At 43.9% G+C, this 23,268-nt stretch overlaps 1 protein-coding gene across 2 annotated transcripts in view; it reads right to left on the minus strand.

The window, feature by feature from the left end:
* FSTL4 (follistatin like 4) overlaps positions 1 to 23,268 on the minus strand; it is a 234,106-nt gene that overhangs the window by 36,788 nt on the left and 174,050 nt on the right. For both annotated transcript variants that reach the window (XM_059825442.1, XM_059825440.1), the window contains one exon: positions 2,888 to 3,054. In XM_059825442.1, the coding sequence (XP_059681425.1) occupies positions 2,888 to 3,054 (167 nt within the window). The remainder of the gene's footprint in view (positions 1 to 2,887; positions 3,055 to 23,268) is intronic.

The following is a 23,268-nucleotide window of genomic DNA, read 5'->3' on the forward strand; positions in this document are numbered from 1 at the left end:
TATTGTTTAATGTGAGTTTCTGTACCCACGAGAGGCTGAAGCTTTGAACTGCCTGCTGCCACCCACCCCGACCCATGCTGCTGAGCACGCATGGCTGCACATATTTTCACACTGCAAACCTCAAACGTCCATGCTACACGCACGTATCAGCCCCAAACACGAGCGTGTTCACGCTGCAGATGAACGTGGCTCATGCCCCACGAGTACAGGACTTCTTAAACTTGTGGTTCATCTAAATAAAAAGACCGGATTTACCAGCTGAAGGACCATCTCTTCATCCCTGCCACGAACAAGTGCAGGTGCCCGTCCTCAGTAGCCAGAGAGGGGACACACCGCCTGAGCTCAAGAGTCCTACAGATTGCCCATCATGGAAGAGGGAAGATAAAAGATGGTAATCCCCAAATCGCATCACCTCAAGTAACCCGACCAGAATACAGATGGCAGTGATATATACAGAACATCAAAAACTTTACAGTTTAATTAAAGATGAAAAAGGTGTGGAGGTGTTTATTAGATAAAAAAAGTTGATGTGCACTACTAGCAGGTGTTACACAACAAGGTGATAGAGGTCATAAACTGACACGTGAAACATTAAAATTCAGGCATAAATCCTCTGTTTCCTCCTTGGAAGAATCTCAGAGTGCTCCTTTGATATAGTCTCTCGGTGATATACTAGCTCAAGCAGATCAAAAAGTGGTTATTTTTTTTTCTGCTGTATTGCATGGTGCTGTCCTAGGAGGTGTTGAATCATTCAGGAACCAGTCAGTTTATGTGCGAGGACATAACTCTTCCTCTTAACATTTAATAATCAATGAGAAAGAGAATTACTTATAAGTAAACCAGAAAGCCACTTGGGCCAGCACTAAATTAGGGAGGAAGTGACATTTCAGCCTGAAAATGTACTCCTGAAAATTCTATTTAAAATACTAGGAGTTGCAAATGAAGCCTCAGAGCCACGTGCTATCTAACCTTCAAGGATGTGTTTCTACTCCAATTCCTGGACTGTCATTTTGTGTCCAGTTCACACATAAACTTCTAATCTTTTAAGATTAATGTGATCATAACCAAAATTTCATAAAGGAAAGATAAATACCTGGAATTTTCATTATTTTTGGCCAAAAAATTCTAAGACCGCTCGTGAGCCTCCAGAGGGTGTGGAAATAAGATTTCAGAAGAGCTGAACCTCGCTTCTAACCCCAGCTCAGTCTTGAGCCCAGCAAAACTGACCCTAAAAACACAGTGTCTCAGATCTATCTACTGAATATAACTGCCAAAAGAAAAGGCTCTTTCTAGACTCTGATCACACAAAGCTGTTGAATTTTCTCACTACAGATTAAACTAAGCACATTGGCAGCGTGTGTAATCTTTACTAAGCTTAATCTGTGTCAAGGAATAGATCTGTTCTGAAGAATATTTGCACGAGGCGGTACAGGCAGTAAGCTGCCAGGTCATCCACCTGCACAGCTCACTATGCCACGCTCCGACTACAGCAGGGAACGCCTGACTTTGCACACCGGAGCTTGGCAGGTTTCTGTGTATTTTGAGTGCCAGTGACCCGAAGGTCATTATTCTAACCCTGGTGCTGATGGATGTCTATAAGAAATCTGGTCAGGTACACCGGCTTCGGGCTGGCAGTGCAATCCTGAGCATCCTCGTTACGGTTCCTGTACAGTCCTGTGCCAATCCCGCAGTGGGATGTTTGCTGGTTTCGTGTTGCATTTCAATGTCACGCTCCAAATGGCGACAAGAAATGCATTTTAAAAGGGTAATACTTGCTTTGATGAAAAGAATCTTTAGATGGTTGTAATTACTGAGTTTGTGCACACAGTAGTCAGCTACACATAGTGCTCACGACTTTCCTGCTAAGGTAGAGTCAACAAATAATGTACCGAGTTGCAGTGCATATTTCTGTCCTGTACACTGTAATTTTTCTGTATTAATGCAGAAGAGTAAAACAAAGATTTTTCACATTTCAGAAATCCTGGATACACAACAATTTAGGGAGCTGCAGTATCGACTGTAACAACTCTGAACTGTGGTTATCAAATTAACAAGAGCCGAACAAAAATATAAATCAACTCTTGCTGTAGTGTAATTAAAATAAAACCTGATTTACTGTGTACTTTAATACGAAAAGAAATGAAATACAGACCATATTTTTTGTACACTACTTTCCACTCTCTCTGTAATTAAATGTTATTAAATAAATGAGTAAATCTATACCATTATTCAGGTATTGTTTTTACTACAAACTATGACTCACACATCAGACCAGCACTGTGAATTAAAAGAGATTCGTCGTCTTTCCTGCAAGGGTATTGCCACACCCTGCTGAATAATCCCATTTTTTAAAATTCTCATCAGAAATAGTAGTGGAGGAATGAGATACGAGAATTGGCTGAAAGGCAAGTGCAACAGGAGGAACAGAGATAAAAATGTATCATTTGGTTTAGATAGAGGAGAGATTTCATTGCCAACCATAAATGTATAGTTTCATGCTCTTGATGAACCTGTTTCTTTGTCTTGGGAAAGAGATCCCTGAGGAGTTAAGGGTCTGTAGAGCTGCCTTCCCCTGGGTTTCCCGGGCTGCACCGAACTGAATGAGCAACAAGGGATGAAGTACCAGTGCTAAATAAGTGCTGGGTTATTACAGTGCTGAGTTTTAACTTCAAAATAACATATTCCAAGTACCCGTACTCTCAGCTGTGCACATGTTGTTTCTCTTTTATTCCTGAGACATATTCACATAAAACCAAAATATCATGCCAGCTTCCAGTTTTCCATAATAATAACAAGATAAAACTTGTTCCCTTAAAACTATCATCTGTTAAATGAAGTCATATTCAATGCCCTAAAAAGAAAACGACAAGAGTAATTCAGGACTTACATTGATATCCTCCAAGTCGAGGAAGTTGAGGATGACGCCATTGCGCTTCCAGATGATGGGGGGCCGCAGTGCCCCATGGATGCTGCACGTCAGAACCGTGCTCAGGCCAACCGTGATGGTGGTTACGCTGACCTTCTGGTCCTCTGGCAGGCTCAGCTGAACCACCTCTGCAAAAGGCAACAAAACAGGAATAATACCAAATACTAGAAAGGGAAGACGTTCCCCTTCTCCCCGCTCCGCCTTCCTTCTTCCTCGTTCCAGGAATAACTTTGAAGGATTCTGGCAAGCAGATGGATATCTATGTTGTAAAAAAACCCCTAAACAGTAAAGTCAAGTCAGAGACATAGAAATTGAATCTGCAACAATAAAACTCCCTCCATCACTTTCCTGAGATGCCCAGCGGTAGCTGGGGCGTTAGGGCACTAAGACGGGTCCTCTGGCAAACCTGGCTGCAACATTTAATCTACAAAGCAGTCAGCAACCGGAGGGCAAGCAAAGGCTCTCCTGCTTGAGACCGCCTGGGCTTGCTCCTCTAGAGGACTCCTGCCAAGGCCCTTTGAAAAGGCCAAGAATGAGTCAGGTTCTTTCCCTGAAGAAGCAGAATTAAAGTAAGACTGTTGTCGCTGAAATATAAACAAACCCAGTTTTAAATTGCCCAAGTATTGGGAAGTCACCAAGCACGAAAACTCCTTTACCAAATGCAGCCACCTATGGCATCTGAGATACAGGTGTTCTTCTAATCAAGGAGTGAGAAGCTTTCTCATATTTTATTTCAATTAAAAAATTCAGCTATTTTGACTTACATGTACCACACAAAAGAAACACCTGAGGCGGCAGGCCTTACTGAGAACCACGCCAACATCCCTCTGAAACCACACCAAGGCCACATCAGTTCCATCTGGCCAACGCTTACAAGGTGCGTCTGCGTATTTTGGCAGGCGTGGCCTCACAGAGAGGTAAGATGTTTGATACCAGGATTACCGTGGGCGCAGGCTGTCATGATTAAGCATTTCAGCAGCGGTGAGCCATCGGGCCACATTGTCAAAGCTGCCACATACCCGATTGTATCATTCACATGATGGTGTGTTTGTTTACTCTCATTCACAGGCTCTGCAATAGGAAAGCCTTAAAACTATATTGTATATAAATGCTGAAAACCGGTCTTTCAAAGCAACGGCCCATTGAGATGAACGAGGAACGTTCACAGCACTTTGGTGTTACATTGCTTCAGCCAACTCAAAAACTTGGACTGGGGAATGAAACACCCTTCTCCTGGCCCCAAGGCCCCTCCTTCCTCACGTCCACCGGCATTAACTGCGGTAAAACAGGCATCAATGAGACTGATGCTGCCTCACCCAAGGCCATGGGCTTTGGGAAACACCACTTCAAGCAGTGCTGACGCTATAAAATGACATACGGGGTCAGGCTACTCCCTCCCATCAGCTGGCAAAATTACTCTTCATCCTGCTTGCTTGCTTCTCATCTCTACGACCAGCACGAGATCTGCGTATCACTTACAGTGTATCTGCGTTGGTGAGATCTAAATGCTTTGTGCACTTTCTTCCAGCCCTCTGAAGAAGCGCTGGCTTTCAGTGAATCCAAGCACTCATTTTTATCGTGTCAGTTCACAGCTTAAGATGTTTTTGCCTTAAAAGTTAACAGCTTCGGAGGGAAAATCTTGCACTGTTTTATGGGGCTTACACTACAGAAGTTCATGGAATAAAAATAAAAAAACCCAGCATCTACTTTTGCAAGCATCGTTTTCCATCTCATCATACCCTCTAACGGAAAAATTGCTTTATCATCTCTTGAGTAGTAAATCTGTTAAATCTGTTCACTAAAATACTCAGTCCATTTCAGTAGCCTTGGGGAGCCTGGAAGGACTCACTTCAGTGCGCTGGTCTAGCAACCGATTGTGAACACTTAGTGCAAAACCTGCTTGTGCAGCAGTACCCAACAGCTCTGTGTCCTTTCTCTTCCTGCTTCTTCCACCTAAGCAAGAAGTTAATTGAATGTGCCACAAATTGTATTCACCGCTGTAGATCTGAGGCTGACTTTGGGCTGCAGAGATCAATACAGCATTGCGTGTCGTGTCTGCCAGCAGTTAGCCGTTCTCCCACTTAATATTCCTAGCGCTATTTTAGAAAGAGCACAAGCTGTTGAAAAGAAACGGTAGCTATAGTTTTGATGAACGGTTGATCAAAAATAGGGATGTTTGACCAACTTACTGCTATTGTTTGGGTCGTGGTGGCTCCCATAGGCATAAAATGAGAAGAGTCGGACCATCAAGCAGTTTCTACACCTAAAACCTTAAAATCCAAATGGGGAAACGGAGGAGGATTGGGAAGGGCAGGAGAACAGTACCCACCCAAGGTCACTGAGCAGGTTAGCGACAAAGCCGGGAATAGATAACACATCGTGAAAAGACGTTGCCCTCGGTACCTGCTGAAGGAGAGCAGAGACGCGGCCACTCGGGACCACGGGCAGTGGCCCACGGGAGTGGTGACGTCCCATCCCACCAGGCTCACCCAGCTGCTGGAAGCATGTAAACAGCACATAGAGGCTAATAATGTAGCTATTTTTGGCATAAAAGAGAGCTCCTTTTTATGATTAAAATATTTGGAGTGCACTTGAGACGTGTCGTGGTTTAACCCCAGCCAGCAGCTAAGTGTCGCTCGCTCCCACCGGTGGGATGGGGGAGAGAATGGGAAGAGCAAAACTCGTGGGATGGGATAGAGACAGTTTAATAGTACAGAAAAAGAAGAAAACAATAATAATAACAACGATAAAAGAATATGCAAAACAAGTGACGCACGATGCAATTGCTCACCGCCCGCTGACTGATGCCCAGCCAGTTCCCCAGCAGCGGCTGCGCCCCCCCCATCCAACTCCCCCCAGGTTTTTCCGTTCAGCGTGACGCCATACGGTCTGGAATATTCCTTCAGCCAGCGTGGGTCAGCTGTCCCGGCTGTGTCCCCTCCCAGCTTCTTGTGCACCTCCAGCCTCCTCGCTGGCGGGGCAGTGCGAGAAGCTGAAAAGCCCTTGACCAGGTGTAAGCACTGCTCAGCAACGACTAAAACATCAGCGTGTTACCAACATTATTCTCATCCTAAATCCAAAAGACAGTACTATACCAGCTACTACAAAGAAAATTAACTCGATCCCAGCCGAAACCAGGAGAACAGGATAAAGAACTGATAATTACAATCATTTGTAGCATGGAGTAGGGCTAATGAGGACACCTGTTCTTGAGGAGAAATGAAATAGAGGGTCATTCATTTACGAGAGAATTGTTTTTTCATCTTACTGCTGTTTTCCTTAATTCCCTCTGCTGTTTCTCACGCTGTCTTGAGCACCCTGGCTTACGCTGGGCTCCCATCAGCTCCTTCTTCAGCAACATTTTTGAGTGTTTTGTTGCAGTAGAATGTCAGGCTCCCTGCCCATCTTCCAAACCACAGTTAAAGAGGCTTTGCTTCTACATTTTAGAAGCACACCAATGAAAAATACAATAACTTTTAATTAAGAAGACACTTTGCATAGCTGCCATTCTTGGATGAACCATATCAGGCCAAGAGATGACTTCTTATGTCAGGGCATGTAATTAGTCCAGACCACTTTAACAATACAAATACACTCCTTTTCTGAGTATTTCTATGGAGTATGTTTGAGGGCATATTATTACCAGTACATTTGAGGGCATCTTATTAATGTCTAAAAGCCTTGCTACTAATACAGGATTATTTTGTGTGGCTTCAGTCATTGCTTTATTGTTATCAGTAGAAAGGATTTCCTTACATAATCAGGTGTAGAGGGGAGGAAACAGAGATTCCCTAAGAGGATGCGAGTGCTGGGCTTTTGAAAAATCTTTTAAAAATCTCAGAATCTTGTACTTAAGTTACAGAGCTTAGACATACTTGATGCTAGTTGGATTATGTGTACAAATTATTCAAGTCACCATAATGATTTTGTGTAGAACCTCTAGGTTAAGTATTGAACACTGTTCATTTTATTTTTAGGAGATAAAAGGATTTTTACCAGGCTTATAAAACTGAACAGAACAAATGGGTAATATTCAAAGTGCGCTCACTTGCAGAACACAGGCTGGAATGGAATTTAGTCCTAAAATAAGCAATTTTATGTTCATTCAGAAATTCTGCAGGATGATGCATGCAAAAGAGCTTTCTATATTCAATAGATTCAACCAGTATCAGTCCTAGCTGATCATATTTATCAAGTAATGTCAAACCTGGTACTCTTCCCTGGGGTTTCAGTTGAAGCAACTCCTCAGTCTATTCCAGCTGGAAATAAAAAAAGGTTCCTGCCAACTACTCTGCCATCACAGAGAGATGCTATCATCAGAGAATGGGATGCTATCATTTTTGACTCAACTTTTAATACTTCGAGACAGGGGTAAAGCCTTCGTAATAACCACCTTCAAGAAGGCACGGGTGTAACTGTGTCTCTGCATATCAGAGGCCCGGGAGTAAACTTTCCTCAGGTACTGCACCAAACGTAGAACAAAATGAAGGTCAGTAAAAGGCAGCCAGAACACTGCAAACTCTTTGGTGAGTTGCAGAGAGGTGGGTGTTGGTCTCTTCTCCCAAGTGACAAGCGACAGGACAAGAGGAAACGGCCTCAAGTTGTGCCAGAGGAGGTTCAGGCTGGATATGAGGAAAAATTTCTTTGCTGAGAGAGTGGTGAAGCACTGGCAGAGGCTGCCCAGGGAGGTGGTGGAGTCACCATCCCTGGAGGTGTTCAAGGACCGTGTGGCCGTGGCACTGCGGGACATGGTTTAGTGGGCATGGTGGGGTTGGGGTGGTGGTTGGACTTGGTGATCTTACAGGTCTTTTCCAACCTTAGTGATTCTGTGATGGCAGCAGCTCCGCACCTGAAGACTGTGCCGCTCCAGGAATTAGGGCAGTGCCATCTTCAAACCTTCCTCCCCTGTTCAGGAGGCTGAGGGATCACTCCCTGCGCGGCAGCGGTCGGCCGGGAGGTTACGGAGGGGAAGGACCGCTCCGTCCTCTCTCTCGCACCTTTTCTCTCTGCTGTAACATTCAGTCTGAGAGGCGCTGTGAAGCACTGCGGACCGTCGGTGACCCAGGTGTAGCCACACTGATGTTCTTCTGTTAAATTTCTTGCAATACCAGGTCCCACGGCGACACATTTGAGAACGCGAAGTCTTACTAATTCCTTTTCTTGTTAAAAATGTCAAGATATTGTTGAACATTTTCCTCGGCCCCTGCTCTGCTCCGATTTTATTTCTGAAGGTGCTAAGCTGGAGCTGCACTGCACCTTTGCAAGCTGTGCATACTAATGCCAGCAGGTATTACTTGTTGTGCTGTTTTATCATGGAAATCTTTTTCTCTGCTGTCATTTGCAGCCCGCCAAAGGCAATCATAATTTCACAATGAAGACATGTATAATTGAGGTCATTATAGGGAGCAACCTGGAATGTGCATCTATGGAGAAAAACTCATTGATTTAGCACCGCGTGGAGATAATTTACATAGTAAATGTCGGTTGCCTGCCTGCCTTTGCTCATGCTACACTACATACAGAAACAGATTTCACGCTTTAAAAAGTGCTTAATATCATTAATTAGATCTTTTCCCTTAAATCTAAGGAAAATATATTTTTTAATACATTGTTGCCACCTTTAATCATTGTTACATTTGTTCAAGGATATCTTGCCTTGCTAAAACAGAATATGGAGGAACTGACTCTATTGCTTAGATTCTGCTTAGGGGACAAGGCAATACTTTCTTAATCCTGTAACTTGCTCTCAGTGGAGAGACAATGAACCAAAATGTAGCCTTGTTTGAAGCAATGGGAGGATGACTTTCAAAGAAAGGCTCAAGCACCAATTCTTGCCCCCAAATTAATGCTCCTGAGCAAAGAGACCTTTTGTTCGTGAACTGAAGCATGGGTAACACAGCCCTAAACGCATCGTGTTTCTCCAGCAATGGTTTGAGTCAGGATTGATTTAATGGGATGCAAACCTTAGCCTCCACTTGATTCCCCAAGTCCTGCAGCTGTGTTTATGCACTGCATTGCATTAGTAAAATCTGTTTATTGCCTTGTGGCCCAATATTGCAGCATGAAGGTCAATGGTGATTTTAGCATTTGTTTCAATAGATAAGAGTCTTCTCTAGCTGAATACATTCTCAGGTGAGGAGCTAACTGAATCAAGAAAATCAAAACAATTAATGGATCAGAGGAAAAAACCAGAATATACCTTTTATAATTATTTTTTTCCCCCAATAATTTTGATGAGATGTATTTGGCTTTGCATAGACAGGGGAGAGCAATTTTAGATCCACTTAAATCTGAGCCGACTGCAGCTAATGGATTTTAAAATGACCGTGTTATATGTGAGATGTATTTATAAACACGCAATTGAACGTGAGATTTGGCCAGCCAAAGAGTGACTCCGGTGGTACTGTTTGGGAGACCCTGGGATGAGATGCGGTCATCTAATTAGTCATGCAGAGAGAGATTAAAAGAAATGAAGGGCAGTTCACAGTGCGTCTGAATCTGTAAAGCACTGCATAATATGCTCGTAAATTATTCGTATTAGCATGTGATTTAGTTTCTACCCTGCTCTGTAGACCAAATAAATGAATTAATAAAAACCTTAGGACACAAATCACCCTGGGTTTGCATGCCTTCGCAAACCTGTCATACCAGCTGGTTTTAGGACTATCTCCAGAAGAAATGCTGCCATGCTATCACGTTTTGCTGCTTATTAAGGTTCAACAAGCCAGTCTGACCTACAAGTATTTGCTGTCTTCTCACCCATCCAGAGTCACGTGAAAGGACTATCCATCACCCAGCCCCAAAAGAAAACTCCATTTTTTGAACACCAACTTAGAATTGCAGGAAAGCCAATCATGCCACTAAAAATGTTTATGTTATTAATTAACAACATTAGAGCTGTTAATGAACATGATTACAGTTGTTCACAATTAATTAACCCAGAGAATTCCTCCAGCTCCCACATCAGTTCCGAGCAGGTGATCGGGATGAGGCTTCTGGCTTTATAAGCTGTGAAAAGCACCATCAAGAGCTGGCTCTGCCGCTGGCCACCTTCGGTGCGACCCACCGCTGCCCAGCGGGCCTCCGTGGGACATCTTAGGAGGCTGGGTTCCCTCAAAAAAGAGGTACCACAATGCAGCACTCCTCTAAGGCTTGTAAGCTTAATTAATGTGAATAATAAAATGATTCCTGAAGCTAAGTAGAAATGTTCATATCTCAGCTTTATTTTGTAACTGCAATAATTCAAGTTCTTAATGTAATTTATAAATCTCCTCAGTACCTTGGGCATGCTACTTCAGGAAGTATTTTATTGTAAATTCTCTACTAAATTAGTAATGCTGTTTTCTAACTCATAAAAAGGCATAATCATATTTCCAGCAGTATGAAAGAATTTAGTACCTCAAGCCCTCTGCTGTCATTACTCTTGAAGGCCACAGGCTACGGCTCCCTGAGGTAGGTCCCAACCTTGCACTGAAAGCTAAAACCTGTCTTGTCGTGGAATTCAGAGTAAGTGTGTGCAAATCACCAGCGATATTCAGCTCTGGCGTGGCGCTCGAGGACAAGACCCTGTCTCTCATCCCTGTCAAGTTGAACAACTCTTCTAGTCTGTGTGACCATGACTTTTAGGTTAAATGTATATTACAATGCCTTTTATGTTTCTTCAGCAACTGAGATATTTTATGTGTCCATAATACACGATCACTGATATATCATAGAATGGTTTGGGTTGGAAGGGACCTTCAAAGATCATCTAGTCCAACCCCCTACCACAGGCAGGGACGTCTTTCTCACCAGATCAGGTTGCTCAAAGTACTTGGTTATTTAGGTAATGAGAATACACAGTATAAAACAAAGCTTAACTTGAACAGGAAAAAAAAAGAATCTCATGTCAGCCTGGTCCAGCTTCTAACTAAAAGGGATTAGGACGTCACATGCAGACCAAGCTGCCCTTGCTCCTGTGCAATAACTGCGTATTCCCCTGAACTCTGTGGAAGGGTGAAGAGATGCCCCCAGGGGAGGATGAGCGTCCTTTCCAGCAACTGGATTTGAGAGCAACCGAGGACGTTTCTTGCCCGGCTCTGCAAGGATGGATTCAGATCTCCTCAACTTCAGAGAGCTGGAGGCCGGTACCACCTCCGAGCCGGTCTCTCAATCCCTGCGTGGGGCCCTGGGTCACCATGCCTGGCTTGGCCATGTCACGGGACGGGGTGATTTGCTCCCAGGGAAGGCCCATTTCCCACACCGGCTATAGAGAAACTTCAGGTGAGTAACTCCAAGAGAGCCACCTGCACTGGGAACATCTACATCCGGAGAGGCAAACTCTGTTCAAACAGCTGCTTGCATTTTTGTCTAAATTATACACACGTTCCTTCAAAAACTCATACACGTTCAAAAACCAGAAGCCCAGCTTTCCCATATGAATTTGTGTCAAGCACATTCACATAGCTAATACAGTTGCTAAAAATCATTTATATTGACTTTAAATCAAACACAGCTTCTTTATGTACTGTATTCTAAGATCAATTTCTTTTCTTTTTTTTTTTAAAGAAAACAAGCAACACGCTTTCCATCATAAAATCCCATCACTGCCTCCTGTTACTAATCAGAGGGAGAACATTTAGTTTGTGCAGAAAGGGATAATTCATTCATTCTTGAAAGTACATGAATAAATATAAGTTGTTCAGTGCTTAATTATCTAATCTCCTGAGGGTGATAAGTGACGGATTCATTATGTAAATAGGCATAAGTAGTCGATTTTAGAGAATAGTTTACATAAACGCATTTGTTTTTATTTTAAGTTCCTATTTCCCACAGATTGAGAGCAATGTTGATATGATTAATTTTTGATAAAATATTCCCATGTTGTGTCAACAGTGTCCTGCCTAGATTGTAACAGCCACGCATTTTCCCAGTCAATTTATTAACTTGAAAAGTAAAATTGCTAATGGACTAACAGGCTTTCCTAATGACTTCTGGTAGTCACACCAGTGACACACTTGACTCGAAAGATTTGTCTCTTTTTCTTAAGAAGGGTCAAACCCATACGATATATACACTATATATACTATATACTGTAGTATACATACTCTCCAAATAACTATGGGAGAGCGGTATTAAAATCTCTCACTGAACCCACAGAAAAAAAGAATATTATGGGGTTTTTTGGGTCAGATGTGTGGCGTTACAGCTGCGCTCTGTGCTTTGCACTCTCTACTCTAGCCTATTGGAATTGAAAGAAATAATTAGCTGTTTCGCCGCCACAAAAGCAACAGTTGTCTCTTGCAAAAGGTTTACTTCAGCATTTCTGGGAGTTTAAAAGTCTTTCCCAGTCCTTCAGAAATTCCTTAGCTTTGAAATGGAAAACTCTTTAGCATGGGCAGGTTCTTTCAGAGCAATGACACTTTTAAGAACAGCCACTATCTATATTTAAATTACGGTGTTTCAGAGGACCAAAAAACATATGAAACTGCTAAACTTTTTTTTTGTAACTTCGCTAAGTTACAGCAGCTGAACTGATTTATACCTGATCTAAGGCAGAAAAAGATAGCTTCTGGTGGAGGATGTGGCATGCCAAGTTTCTCCCTGGAGTGAATTTTTATGGCTGCTCTATAAACCCCTAGGGTTTATCATGGAAATACTGTCAGACCATTAAGTCCAGCATGACTTGTGGGAACCGCTGTAATGTGTACGTAAATTACTTTGAAAATAGAGACAAGTCAGGCCATAGGGTATTTGGGGTTCAAGAAGCACTCACATATAGTTTGAAACCACTGAGACATCAAAAATGGCTGCATCAAACTGCTCCAATCTCTCACTCTCTGCTCACTTTACTCTGAGTTCTCGGCCAGCATTATGCAATGAATGCGATACGCTGAAAAATGCATGAACCAGGACACAAGGAGCCTAGGAAAAAGCCCCACGCTGCTTCTAAACCCCACATTCAGGGTTTCTAAAAAAAAACCCCAAGCATTTAAAATCAGGTGCATTTATTTCTTTCCTATTCCCACATTTACTGCGTTCATAAACAACCCACTCAGTGACAGCGTACCTTTCCAGTTGTAAATAAGCATTGGTGATATTTTTCCTGGAGCTTTCGTTGCTCTTTCTATGGATGACTGCAAATTTAGCCGTGGTGATTATATGGATTTTGCATCTTTTCTGACTGTAGCTACGCCTAGGATACTTAATAAATGCAAGGACACTGCTTTCCTGTGCCTACCCCGTCCCAAGCCAGAACCTCAGCTATTTCATCCCCCTCCTTCGCCTTCCACTCCAGCCATTGCCCATTTGGGTTTTGCCTCATTAAAGCCAGAATTCAGTCTCTCTCCAAGGCTTTTGGTGATTTTCCTTACAAACAGCTTCCCAGGTCCCAGGCCAGCAGTATAAAATCAGAGCCCGTTTCATTTATAAATTATAGTTACATAAGCAGGGGAAAACCAACGCAATAAAAAGTGAGGGGCTACAGGGCATACCCAGATATTTATGCCACGCACCCCTGGCTGGATGCAGGACTTGCATAATATCGTTCAGAAACGCCGCCTCCCGGGTCACAAAGCGGGATCATGGACATAAAGGCTCCAGCTACGCCGGGGCTCAGCGTAGGAGGATGCGCCTTGAGGATGCATTTCTCCTCGTCCCGACGTTGCTGCTGCCAGTCCTGCCTTGGAGGGTGAGGCTTCGGACCAAGTTAAGGCATGCTGCAGGGATCTATAGCTCTGGAGCCGGCACAAATGGTGCAAATTCAGCTGGGGGGACCGTGCAAGGTTACGGCAAGGTTGCTCTGCAGCAACGTTTATCCAGATAACATCTTGTATTTTAAAAATACATTAGTTGATAAAAACATCTGCATCAGCACTCTCGTCTATGTCCTTCCTATATTCAAAACCACCTAACTAAAGTTTAGGAGAAAGTCAGAGATATGCAGACGAACAGCAGCGATCTGCAAAGAAACAGGTAATTAAATAACATTTCCTTCTGGAAAGGAGGGTGAAGGGAAACCAAAGAGCAAAGAACACTACCTAAAGAAACTCCCCTGGTTCGTGCTATCAGCACATCTATTGTTGCGGGCAGGTTTTCTCCCGGTTAAACATTTTCAAGCCCAATCCCCTGCAGTTAAGAGCCTTTTAGCAACCGCACAGAAAGGGCCGGGTAATTCATCGGCGCTCCCGCGCGACGGCTGGCAGGCAGCTGGGGCTTTTTAACACAATTTTGAACCAGCATTTCAAAGCCGGTGTAGCTTGGCGTTTCCCTGGGTTTAATCTCCACAGGGAATTGCAGGATGGACAACAAAAGGTTTGGAAGGGACCAGCAGGGAAGGGGTATGTACAGGTTTCACGCGGCCACCGAAGCGGCTTCTCTGGTGGAGTGGAAAACTCTGCAGAGCGCTCCAGAGATGGGGATGAGCGGTGGTGATGGCAGCAGAAGCAGATTTAAGTCCTCGCCCAGAAAGCCAGTGACCCCCTGCTCTGCCTCAGTTTCCCCCCTGGGAAAGACCTCTCTGGGCCATTCTAGGAATGACACGTTTGAAAAGATTTCTCAGTAACCATGGTAACAGATAGGGGCCACACAAACACCCACAAGCGTGTCGTGGCTGTGGATTTCTCATTAAAAAACCCTTAGAGGTTCACAGATAAAATCCACATACAAAACTGAAATTTAATTACACGAAAATACTTTGAAGCAGAGATTTGCAGCTACTGCTGTGAGAAAGTTAAATTCCAGTAATACAAGAATGATAAATGCTGCATCCTTGAAAGTAACAGGAAAAACAAATCATCCAGACTACCGTATTAAAAGGCATATTGAAAAGCAAGATATGCTGGCAAAATCAAATGTGGCCAGTCATACTTTGTGTACCAACCGACATTACCTTCTTGAAACTTTTAAATCTGCAGAGCAAAATGATTTATAGAAGCTGTTCTTTATCACACAGGCTTGTAAGTCTTATGTCACATAAAACCCCCGGCATCAAAAGAACGTTCAGGTTGCAAAGGGAAACAACCGCAGGAGAGGAGAGGAGAGCAGAGACAGCCTGCATCACTTGGGTCGCGCGTGCGCTCTTCTTAATTCCATCAGCATACGCTATTTTTGCACAGAATAGACAGGGCTTATTTAGAGAGGAGCTATTCAATATTTTGTTTTTCTTATCTTACATCCTCAACCTTATTTTCAACCATTCAAATGTAGCTCTGAAGGTGGAAATGATTCATTTCTCCCTGGCTTTTTCTGTAACACCCTTCACTTTCAAATCCACTTCAGAAACGCTCATGAGGACCTTTGACATGTTTGCTTTAAGTGAGTTGTGTGGCCTCAGAGAGGGATTATTCAGCACTAAGTACTTTTTAGCCCCTCATTTCTGCTCAGCTCCAGCCTGCTCCCAGCTCCAACCTGGCCGAGACCTCCCGTCCCTGCCGAGCTTCAGTCGCCCCATGGAGGGCTGGTCCCAGTCTCCCTTCCCCATTGTCACTGGCACAGCTCTTCCCATCGCCTCCACATTCAACATCTACCCTCTTCACACCTCCCAGGTCCGGCAAAGGCTGATGGGGACAAAACATGGCATGGTCCTGCTCCTGGCTCTGCAGGGACGGCCTCCACTGCTTCTTACCCCAGGAACTTCTTTGCCAAAACCTGAGAAGTATTTCCCCGAGTCTGTGCAAACTGCACCGAAGTATGCATCTTAAAGCTCGGCCCCACTTGGGCTGCTTCTACCCCTACAGCCCTCAGCCCACCTCTGCTCTTCTGCCACACCAACCTGCTGCAACACGTTCTTCGTCATCCCTTCCAACCAACGGTATTTAAAATAATGAGCACATTTCCATTCCTTCTCCCTATGAAAATGGTCTTTTTTTTTTTTTTTTCTATTTTTCAGTTGTTCCCTTCTCAATTTCCAACAACTGTATCTAATTATCGCTTCGTATGTGATATTAAATGGCTCTGTGGTACCCACCACCTCCTCCCTATACAGATGATTACAGTCCACAACACAGAGATTTCTCTTGTACTAAGAGAATACAATCTTAGCTATCACCATTTTGGTAATGGCTGTTAAATATTGACTTTTTAGGCTGATTGCAGTAGGCACATGCCTTGTTTACGTTTAATGATCACAAATTAAAATCAGCTCAATAAACCGAACATTTGAGGAATGCACATTGCACTATATATAATGAATTCTTGCTGGTTTAGTCTATAACTTAAATACAAACACAATCTTTAAACATATATTTAATTTACAACAGCCCAGAAATCGAGTGGGCCAAATCAAAACTTGTTTAATGCTAAATTATTTGCCAGAATAGCCACCATATGCCAAGTGCCACAAATAACAGTATTCATCCCATCAAGAGTCTGGGGATAGTTTCTTTTTAAGATCTTTAGCACAGTGCTCATCACAAATACTATCAACCAGATGCTCTGTTTTTCCAAGACACAATTCACTCTTAATGTGAAGAAAAAACCAGAAACTCTCTCAGGCTGCAGGTCCACACGCACACCACAACACCACCACAATCAAGAAGTGGTTAAAGCCGCGTCCCTCCTCATAGCCGGTTCCTCCCGGCACAAGAGCCTTCCTCGCCTGCTCCAGCCAGACCTTCCTCCCTCTCTATTTTATGCAGCTATGCAGACACAGAAACAACATCCAAAATATATTCGCTCACCAAAGGTCAGACACAAATTAGTACATCATAAAAAGCTGCTATTTTGCGCAGAACATCAGCATTGATGGCTCAATTGCTTTTGCTAATATCTTACCTAAATACTGTCTCCATGATAGGAAAACCACAGAAAACAGTATTAAAGTGTAGCGACTGCTCATGATGGAGAATGTCCAAGTTAAACATTTCCAACGCAAAACCTGCAGCCAGTACAAGTGTTAATAAGATCAGTGGTTGGCTTGTACACGCCAGCATATATTATCCATTGTGTAAATCATGGCTTTGATAATGGAATGATTTTCACAAACGTAACATGACATTCATTCACTAAGATATAACACATACCTGCAGGGCATTCAGTGAAAAGCCTTCTGCAGTACTTTAATTGACGTATAGTCCTTTGTGGCTTATATCCATTCAAAGCAATCTCAAATCCTACATTTTTAATTGGCTCAACTGTATTATGATTAATTTGGGTAACCAATTACGGGCAATTTATGGAGATATTATTTAGTTAGTCCCAACATTGTTGCAGCACCAGACATGATGTCTGACAAGGTTTGGTTTGGATTTTATATATGGCTAGTGAGACACAGCACACCAAAAGGGCCCAACCACGATCAGGGACTCATAGGGCAAAGCTCTGCTCAAACATACGCTAAAAAAATGGTTCACGCCCTAGAGAGCTGCAATGGAAATATGCAGCAGGGCCAGAAGACGGCATGGGAAACCAAGGCGCAGTTAGATAAAATGACTCGCGTCGAGCAGGGCAAACCTTGTCTCCCTGCTCATGAGCAGTACTGCCAAAACCAAGAAAAATGTCGTAAATTATTGTGGGAAGGATTGTTTATATCTTATCCCTGAATTCTGCTTTCAGAAGTTTTCACTATGATGACCAACTCAGCTACAAGTGTTTGGGATTTCTCTGTCTCTGGCAAGACCCCAGGTGCATGAGTGAGTATTTCTGGCAGTGGTTAATCCTAGGTGGAAGGGATTTAATAAGCATTAGTGAAATTATGCTATTGTACACGCCAGGTGACACAAATTATGCTATTTGAACCAGGTGACACAAATATTCTTTCCTTTTTCTTATAGTTATGCTTCATCTTTTGCTAAACCTCTAATTTCTCTATCTTTCCTGCTATTTTCTCCCTTCCCCTTACTAAGGCTACATTGAGCAAGACAGGAAAATGCCAACATGTGGAATTGAGAAGATTGCCTCTGATGCTATAAAAAGGGCATCCCACAAATGAAAATGCCTCCGACTAGTGTCAAAAGCTGAGTGAGAGACACCGCTCTTGCAGTCCAGGTCAGATCAAGGAGGGCTGTGATTTTCCACCCCTGTTTCATTAAGAGCAGAGGACGGCAGCGCTCAGCGCTGCCACGAGCAAGGCAAACCTCACCTCCAACCACCGGCAATATGAACTTTTCAGGAAAAATCCTTCAGTCCCTCTGCAAAGCGTTGGTCGGTTGGCTCGTTGCATGGGCTCACAGCACAGCCAGGGCTGTGGGCAATGCTTGATAAACCTCACCAGATAGGTTGGAGCAGAAGAAGGATCAGGTCCTGTAACTATTCAAGCGCTCTCTGAAATGATGCCTGCTTGTCTGTGCCTTGGCTGTCCCCCTGCAGCAAGCCACCGACTGCACCGGGCTACGAAGTACATCAGTCGTGTCTCAGGGTGTGCACCAGGGGCTGACTCGCATAGGCACCTCCGTTCTTTCCCCAAGTTAAAGCTCTGCCTGTAATTTTAAATCCCCCGTCTGAAGCTATCTCATTATACTTCATGCACTGCAAATCATTAACTCTCAGTATAAATCAAGAGCGATGCTTATATAGAAACCGTCAAGGATGAAGTACTGAAGTCAGGGACATATTGTGAAAAAAGGCTCTTAATGATTCAGAGTAATATATTTCAGATCTTTGAGCAAACAAAGCATTCATAAACCACTGCAGAACTGCTCCTTTCAGACTGAATGGAGCCTTTATTCCCGAGTTACAGATAATAGTGATTGAAGGAAGGATAAAAGCCAAGGACACTAAACGAGGTAAATCAGTGCTCCCCAATATTTTCAAGCAGGGAGGCATAGAAATATTTCACAATGATCTTCTGTAATACTGCCTACTACAGTGTGGAAACTTGCTTAAACTACTTTTTCCTAGCTTCTTCACTTAGCGATACCTGAGGGTATGAACTGCTCATCAAAATTTATGCTACCTTTTTAAGGAAAAAGCATACTTATCCCCTGTAGGGTTACAGAGGTTGGAAGGCAAAAAGTCAGGAGATCCCTCCTTCCTAGTCTCCCATTAATATATGGCACAAGGGGTCTGCACACCAGCCGTGTACATCCTTGAATACGACCCCGAGGAGAAGCCTGGCTGTCACGCCTGCCAGAGCACTGCTAGTGCGCTCCAGGAAAAGCCTGCATGGGATGGTCTCTTGTGAACACAGTCTTGGGAAGACTTTAGGTCTGAAGTGGCCTCGCTCCAGGACTACGTGGGCCATATCACTGAAGCTTACGGTTTGCTGCAACTTGCAGTGGGAGACGCAAACCTGCACTTGCTCGAGGCATGAAATGCAGCAAATGTCCAAGAACTCAAAAGGGTATTTCATGACAGAAGAGGATGCGAGTAGTTTATGTTCGATGACTAATGTAGAGTGGGAGAAGCTGGCATTTGTCCAGGATGTCAAGGTTAACAACAACCCCTCTATTACAAAAAACGTTATGGGTGAATCTTAAATGACTACAGATGGTCAGGTGTTGATTTTGCATGTCCTTTGAAAGACAGTACTGTCAGCAAAACAGTGCCTTCTAACCAAATTTTGAAGTTCAATACTCTGTCAGCAGGAAGAGTGTTGGCTCTTTAACCGACTCATCAAAATCCTGTTCTTTTAGTTTCCTCTAGTGACTTTCCATTCGAGTACTGCTCTGTGGCTGGTTCTCCAGGACAAGAATATCTGCACAATTCATAGTTGGATTTTTTTTCCTCTCTCCAGCAATATTCCTTTATGGAAAGAACGTAAAAATCCTTGCTTTACAGATGGTGAGCTGAAGCAGAGACAGACGTTATTTAGCTGCAGTTACACAGCGTATCTGAACCAGAACCAGACACACGCCTTATTTCCCAAGGTTACTCTTCCAGCCTCTCCGAGATTACTTTATAATCCCATTATGGGTGGAATAGCTATGTACACACAGCTGCCTTCTTGGAGCGCTTGTCTTGAAATGTGAGCAAGGTTTGAGTTTTCAGTGGTCGTCATGCCTTGTTTTGACCTTGGCTTCTGCAAGGGTTTGCAAAAGGGCAGAGTGGGGACAGTTACCATCGAACCTGAAAAAATAGTCTGAGAGGAGACTGGGGGCTGGATTAAAATACACAACCGCTGAACTAACAGCCCAACACAACAAAAAAAGGTCATCAAAAGACTTTCTGCACCTTCATGCTGTTACATTGCACTGTAAGTCATTTGAGTCGGTATTGCTGGAGTCTTTTGATTCTTGCTCGGTCTTTGCATGTGCTCTGGAGACCTGTCCCAGCTACCTCTCGCAAAAGCAAAACAGGGTGTACTACCCCGTGGCAATGGTGCCTGTGGGACCAGGACAACACGTCATCGCCTTGGTTGTGCTGGCACCTTCCTTGCCTCTTTTCTACTTCAGCTAGAAGCTTTTCTTCATCCCCCATTTCTGAGGGAGAAGATGGACCTATGTCCTAGGCAGGGTGCCCCCCATGCAGGTCGGGGCTGGGGTCCTGGCAGGGCTGCTGCAGGGCACTCCACTCCTCCCGGGCTCCCTCCCAGCCTCATCACCCCGACACCGCTGTCACATTTATCATCGGGCGATGCATGCAAACAGAAAATACAATAGACAAACTCATTTATTTCCACTTGTTATTGATGACCTTTCATGACTTTCATAACTCCGCCTCGCTCCACCACTCATGAGTTATGAGGTCATCTGTAACTCGCGGAAATAAATGAAGTTTCCCATCAGCCTATTGTATATCCCCATTTATTACCTTTTTATTACCAACCTTTAAAGTTTTATCCCCTAGTATCTTGTTTTACAGTGGCATAACATTCAGATGCAGGCATGTATATGAATCAGGCCGAAACCGTTCAGTTCAGTTGGGTTTCACTGGAGGAGGAGCTGTGCGGACCTACAGATAGTGCCATTTTTTCCAAGCCATCAGACCCTGTCTGAGCCTCTACAACCAAATGGTGCCAGTGCCCAGGGTCTAGTGTTCACAATAAATGAGGCGTTTACAATGTTTTCTTCTGACTAATTCATGCTAAGATCATTTGTGGAGCAAGTTTTGCCATAGAAATGACAATGCATATCATACAAATCATTGGTTCAAAGGTTTAGCGAAGATGTTTGAGGGCTAGCTGCTAGAGGATATGATGGCTCTACAGCATTGCGTACAACAGGTTGAATAATGAACCTTTAAAAAGCTTCAGCATCTCTGTGCAAGTGCAGTGCTTCTTAACAGAATCACTTTTGTCTTTGACCTGTCAGTAAAATGCCAGAAGAATTAAATCAGACGGTATAGTAATCCTCAAGGTAATACTTAAAGTCTTTGGCGGTATTTATCGCAGGAGCTCCTGCGCTCCAGACGCTTTAATGACCGGTTTTGCAGGACACGGCAGCCTGTGTGTACACCTTCACGGCCGCGCTGCTTCCCACAGAGGTGCCGCAGCTCCCTCGGGGTCCTCGGCTTCACAAACCACGAAATGAGCCATGGCCAGTGCTGGCCTGGGGAGAGCCCTCCTCGGGGTGAGGAGGGAGGCAGGAGGGAATGCATTTGCCAGCTAAAGGGCAAACTCCTTTGAAAATTTGGGGCTACGTACTCTGTGATGGCGTTGGGGCAAGCGTGGTCCCTTCTCCATGCAACAGAAGACCGCAAAGGTCAAGAGGCTTCCCTAAGTCTAGAAGCAGAGTAAACCGTGAGGAAGGCTAGAGCTGTCTTCCGGAAGTTTTGCCTGACACAAGGAACTGCAGCTGCAGAAATCAGCTGCCGATCAGTGCAGACAAAAGTGAAATCATTAGCCCATGAGCAGAGAAGCCATCGAGGGAGCAGCTGCTAATTGCTGCAGTCATGTGCAACATGCAACAGGACTTGAGCATTAATTTATTAATTTATTTATTTTGAACAGAAACCTTCCAGACCACCATTTAGCGCGCAGTTAAGAACATCAAAGCAAAGCTATTACGCTGTAAGAAAACAAACAAAACACTGTGACTTCTCGCTGACTGCACCCAGGTGGCTGTGGCAAGGAGCACAGTGTCGCTGCCCTGTGAGACCGGCAGTGCATCCCCAGAACCGGTCCAAGACCAGAAAGCTTGAGGGCAGGGCATAAACAAAGTCCTCACTCATTTAAGAGGAAAATACCAGGATTACCCACTGAAGCTTTCAAAATGCAAAAGGATTGGAGACCTGATAATACTGATATAATGCCACACTTGCAGAGAGTAAGAGAATACTATAATAAGGAAATATGGGCAGACTGGAGAACTCAGAGCAGCTTCAATAAAATAAAACAAACAGATCTTCAAAAATATTTTTTTCAGGCAATTAAGTGAAGTCAAAAATATGAAGGGAGCACTGGCTTGTTTCCAAAGGGAAGGCTAGAAAATAAATTGAAAGGACAAGAAAATTGTCTCTGAATCAGGACCAAATTCCGTAACTCATGGGACCATTTCTACTGACTTTGTAGAAAGGAATTTGCTCTAAAAATACAAATGTAAATGTCCTTCCCTGGACCCAAATGAAGGTTCCCCCTGCCTGGATAGCAGGAAGCTCCCCAGACCCAGTTCACGCTGAAGGGCTTACTCCCCACAGCTCAGGAGAGGGGGAGAAGAGTGGGACAGGGTACTTGTGCCAACCTTGAACCACAGTTGGATGCTGATCCTGGAAAAAAGAACAACAGAGCCATGGTCCCCTTCCTGAAAGGATGCTCAAACCCACGTAAATCTGTCCTGGAGAAGGAATGCCATGTGCTTAAATACCCACTGCTCGTGGGAACAGAAGTGAGGAATATGACCCTCCGCTCTTCACATAACAGTCCCCCGCTGCAGATCACACTTGTTTTATTTGTAATGAGAAAAGTCTTTACTTCAGTATCCTTTCTTTCCATAACTCTTGTTTTGTGAACCAGCACCTTCTCAAGTAACGCTTCCACGCAAGTCCTGAGAAGGAGGTGGGTCTAGAGGAGCTGAGCAGCAGAGTATATAGCCTGCAGAAGACTTTATTGGCAGTAGGGTAGCAGTCTTTTACAATCCTTTACAGGTGAATGGGGAAAACTCAATAATGTTCACTATCATTATTGAGTATAGTTATTAGCTTTGAACGTTTTCTAAAATAAGCCTGTCATTAAGACAAACGTCTTGTTAATGGTAGGAATTTCCCAACTGAAGCATTAAAAAACCTGCAGTGCCTGCATCATTAGCTGCCTTGGAAAGCTCCTCTGCTCTCCCCAGCTCCATGTCAAAATGGCCAGTGCCACCTTCTCCTCCGCTCATCTGCACCACTTCCACCCCGGAGCCTTTCCCGTAGTGATTCCTCCTCTCTGCAAAGCCTCTCATGGTTCTGTCATGTGCTGATCCTTTGTCTGCATTGCAGACAAAGAGGACATCTGCACTAACTTGGAGTAGAGGAAAAGAACGTCAGAAGACTATAAGAAAGGCCACCAC

This window comes from Gavia stellata, chromosome 16 (assembly GCF_030936135.1).
Source record: "Gavia stellata isolate bGavSte3 chromosome 16, bGavSte3.hap2, whole genome shotgun sequence".
NCBI classification, from domain to species: domain Eukaryota; kingdom Metazoa; phylum Chordata; class Aves; order Gaviiformes; family Gaviidae; genus Gavia; species Gavia stellata.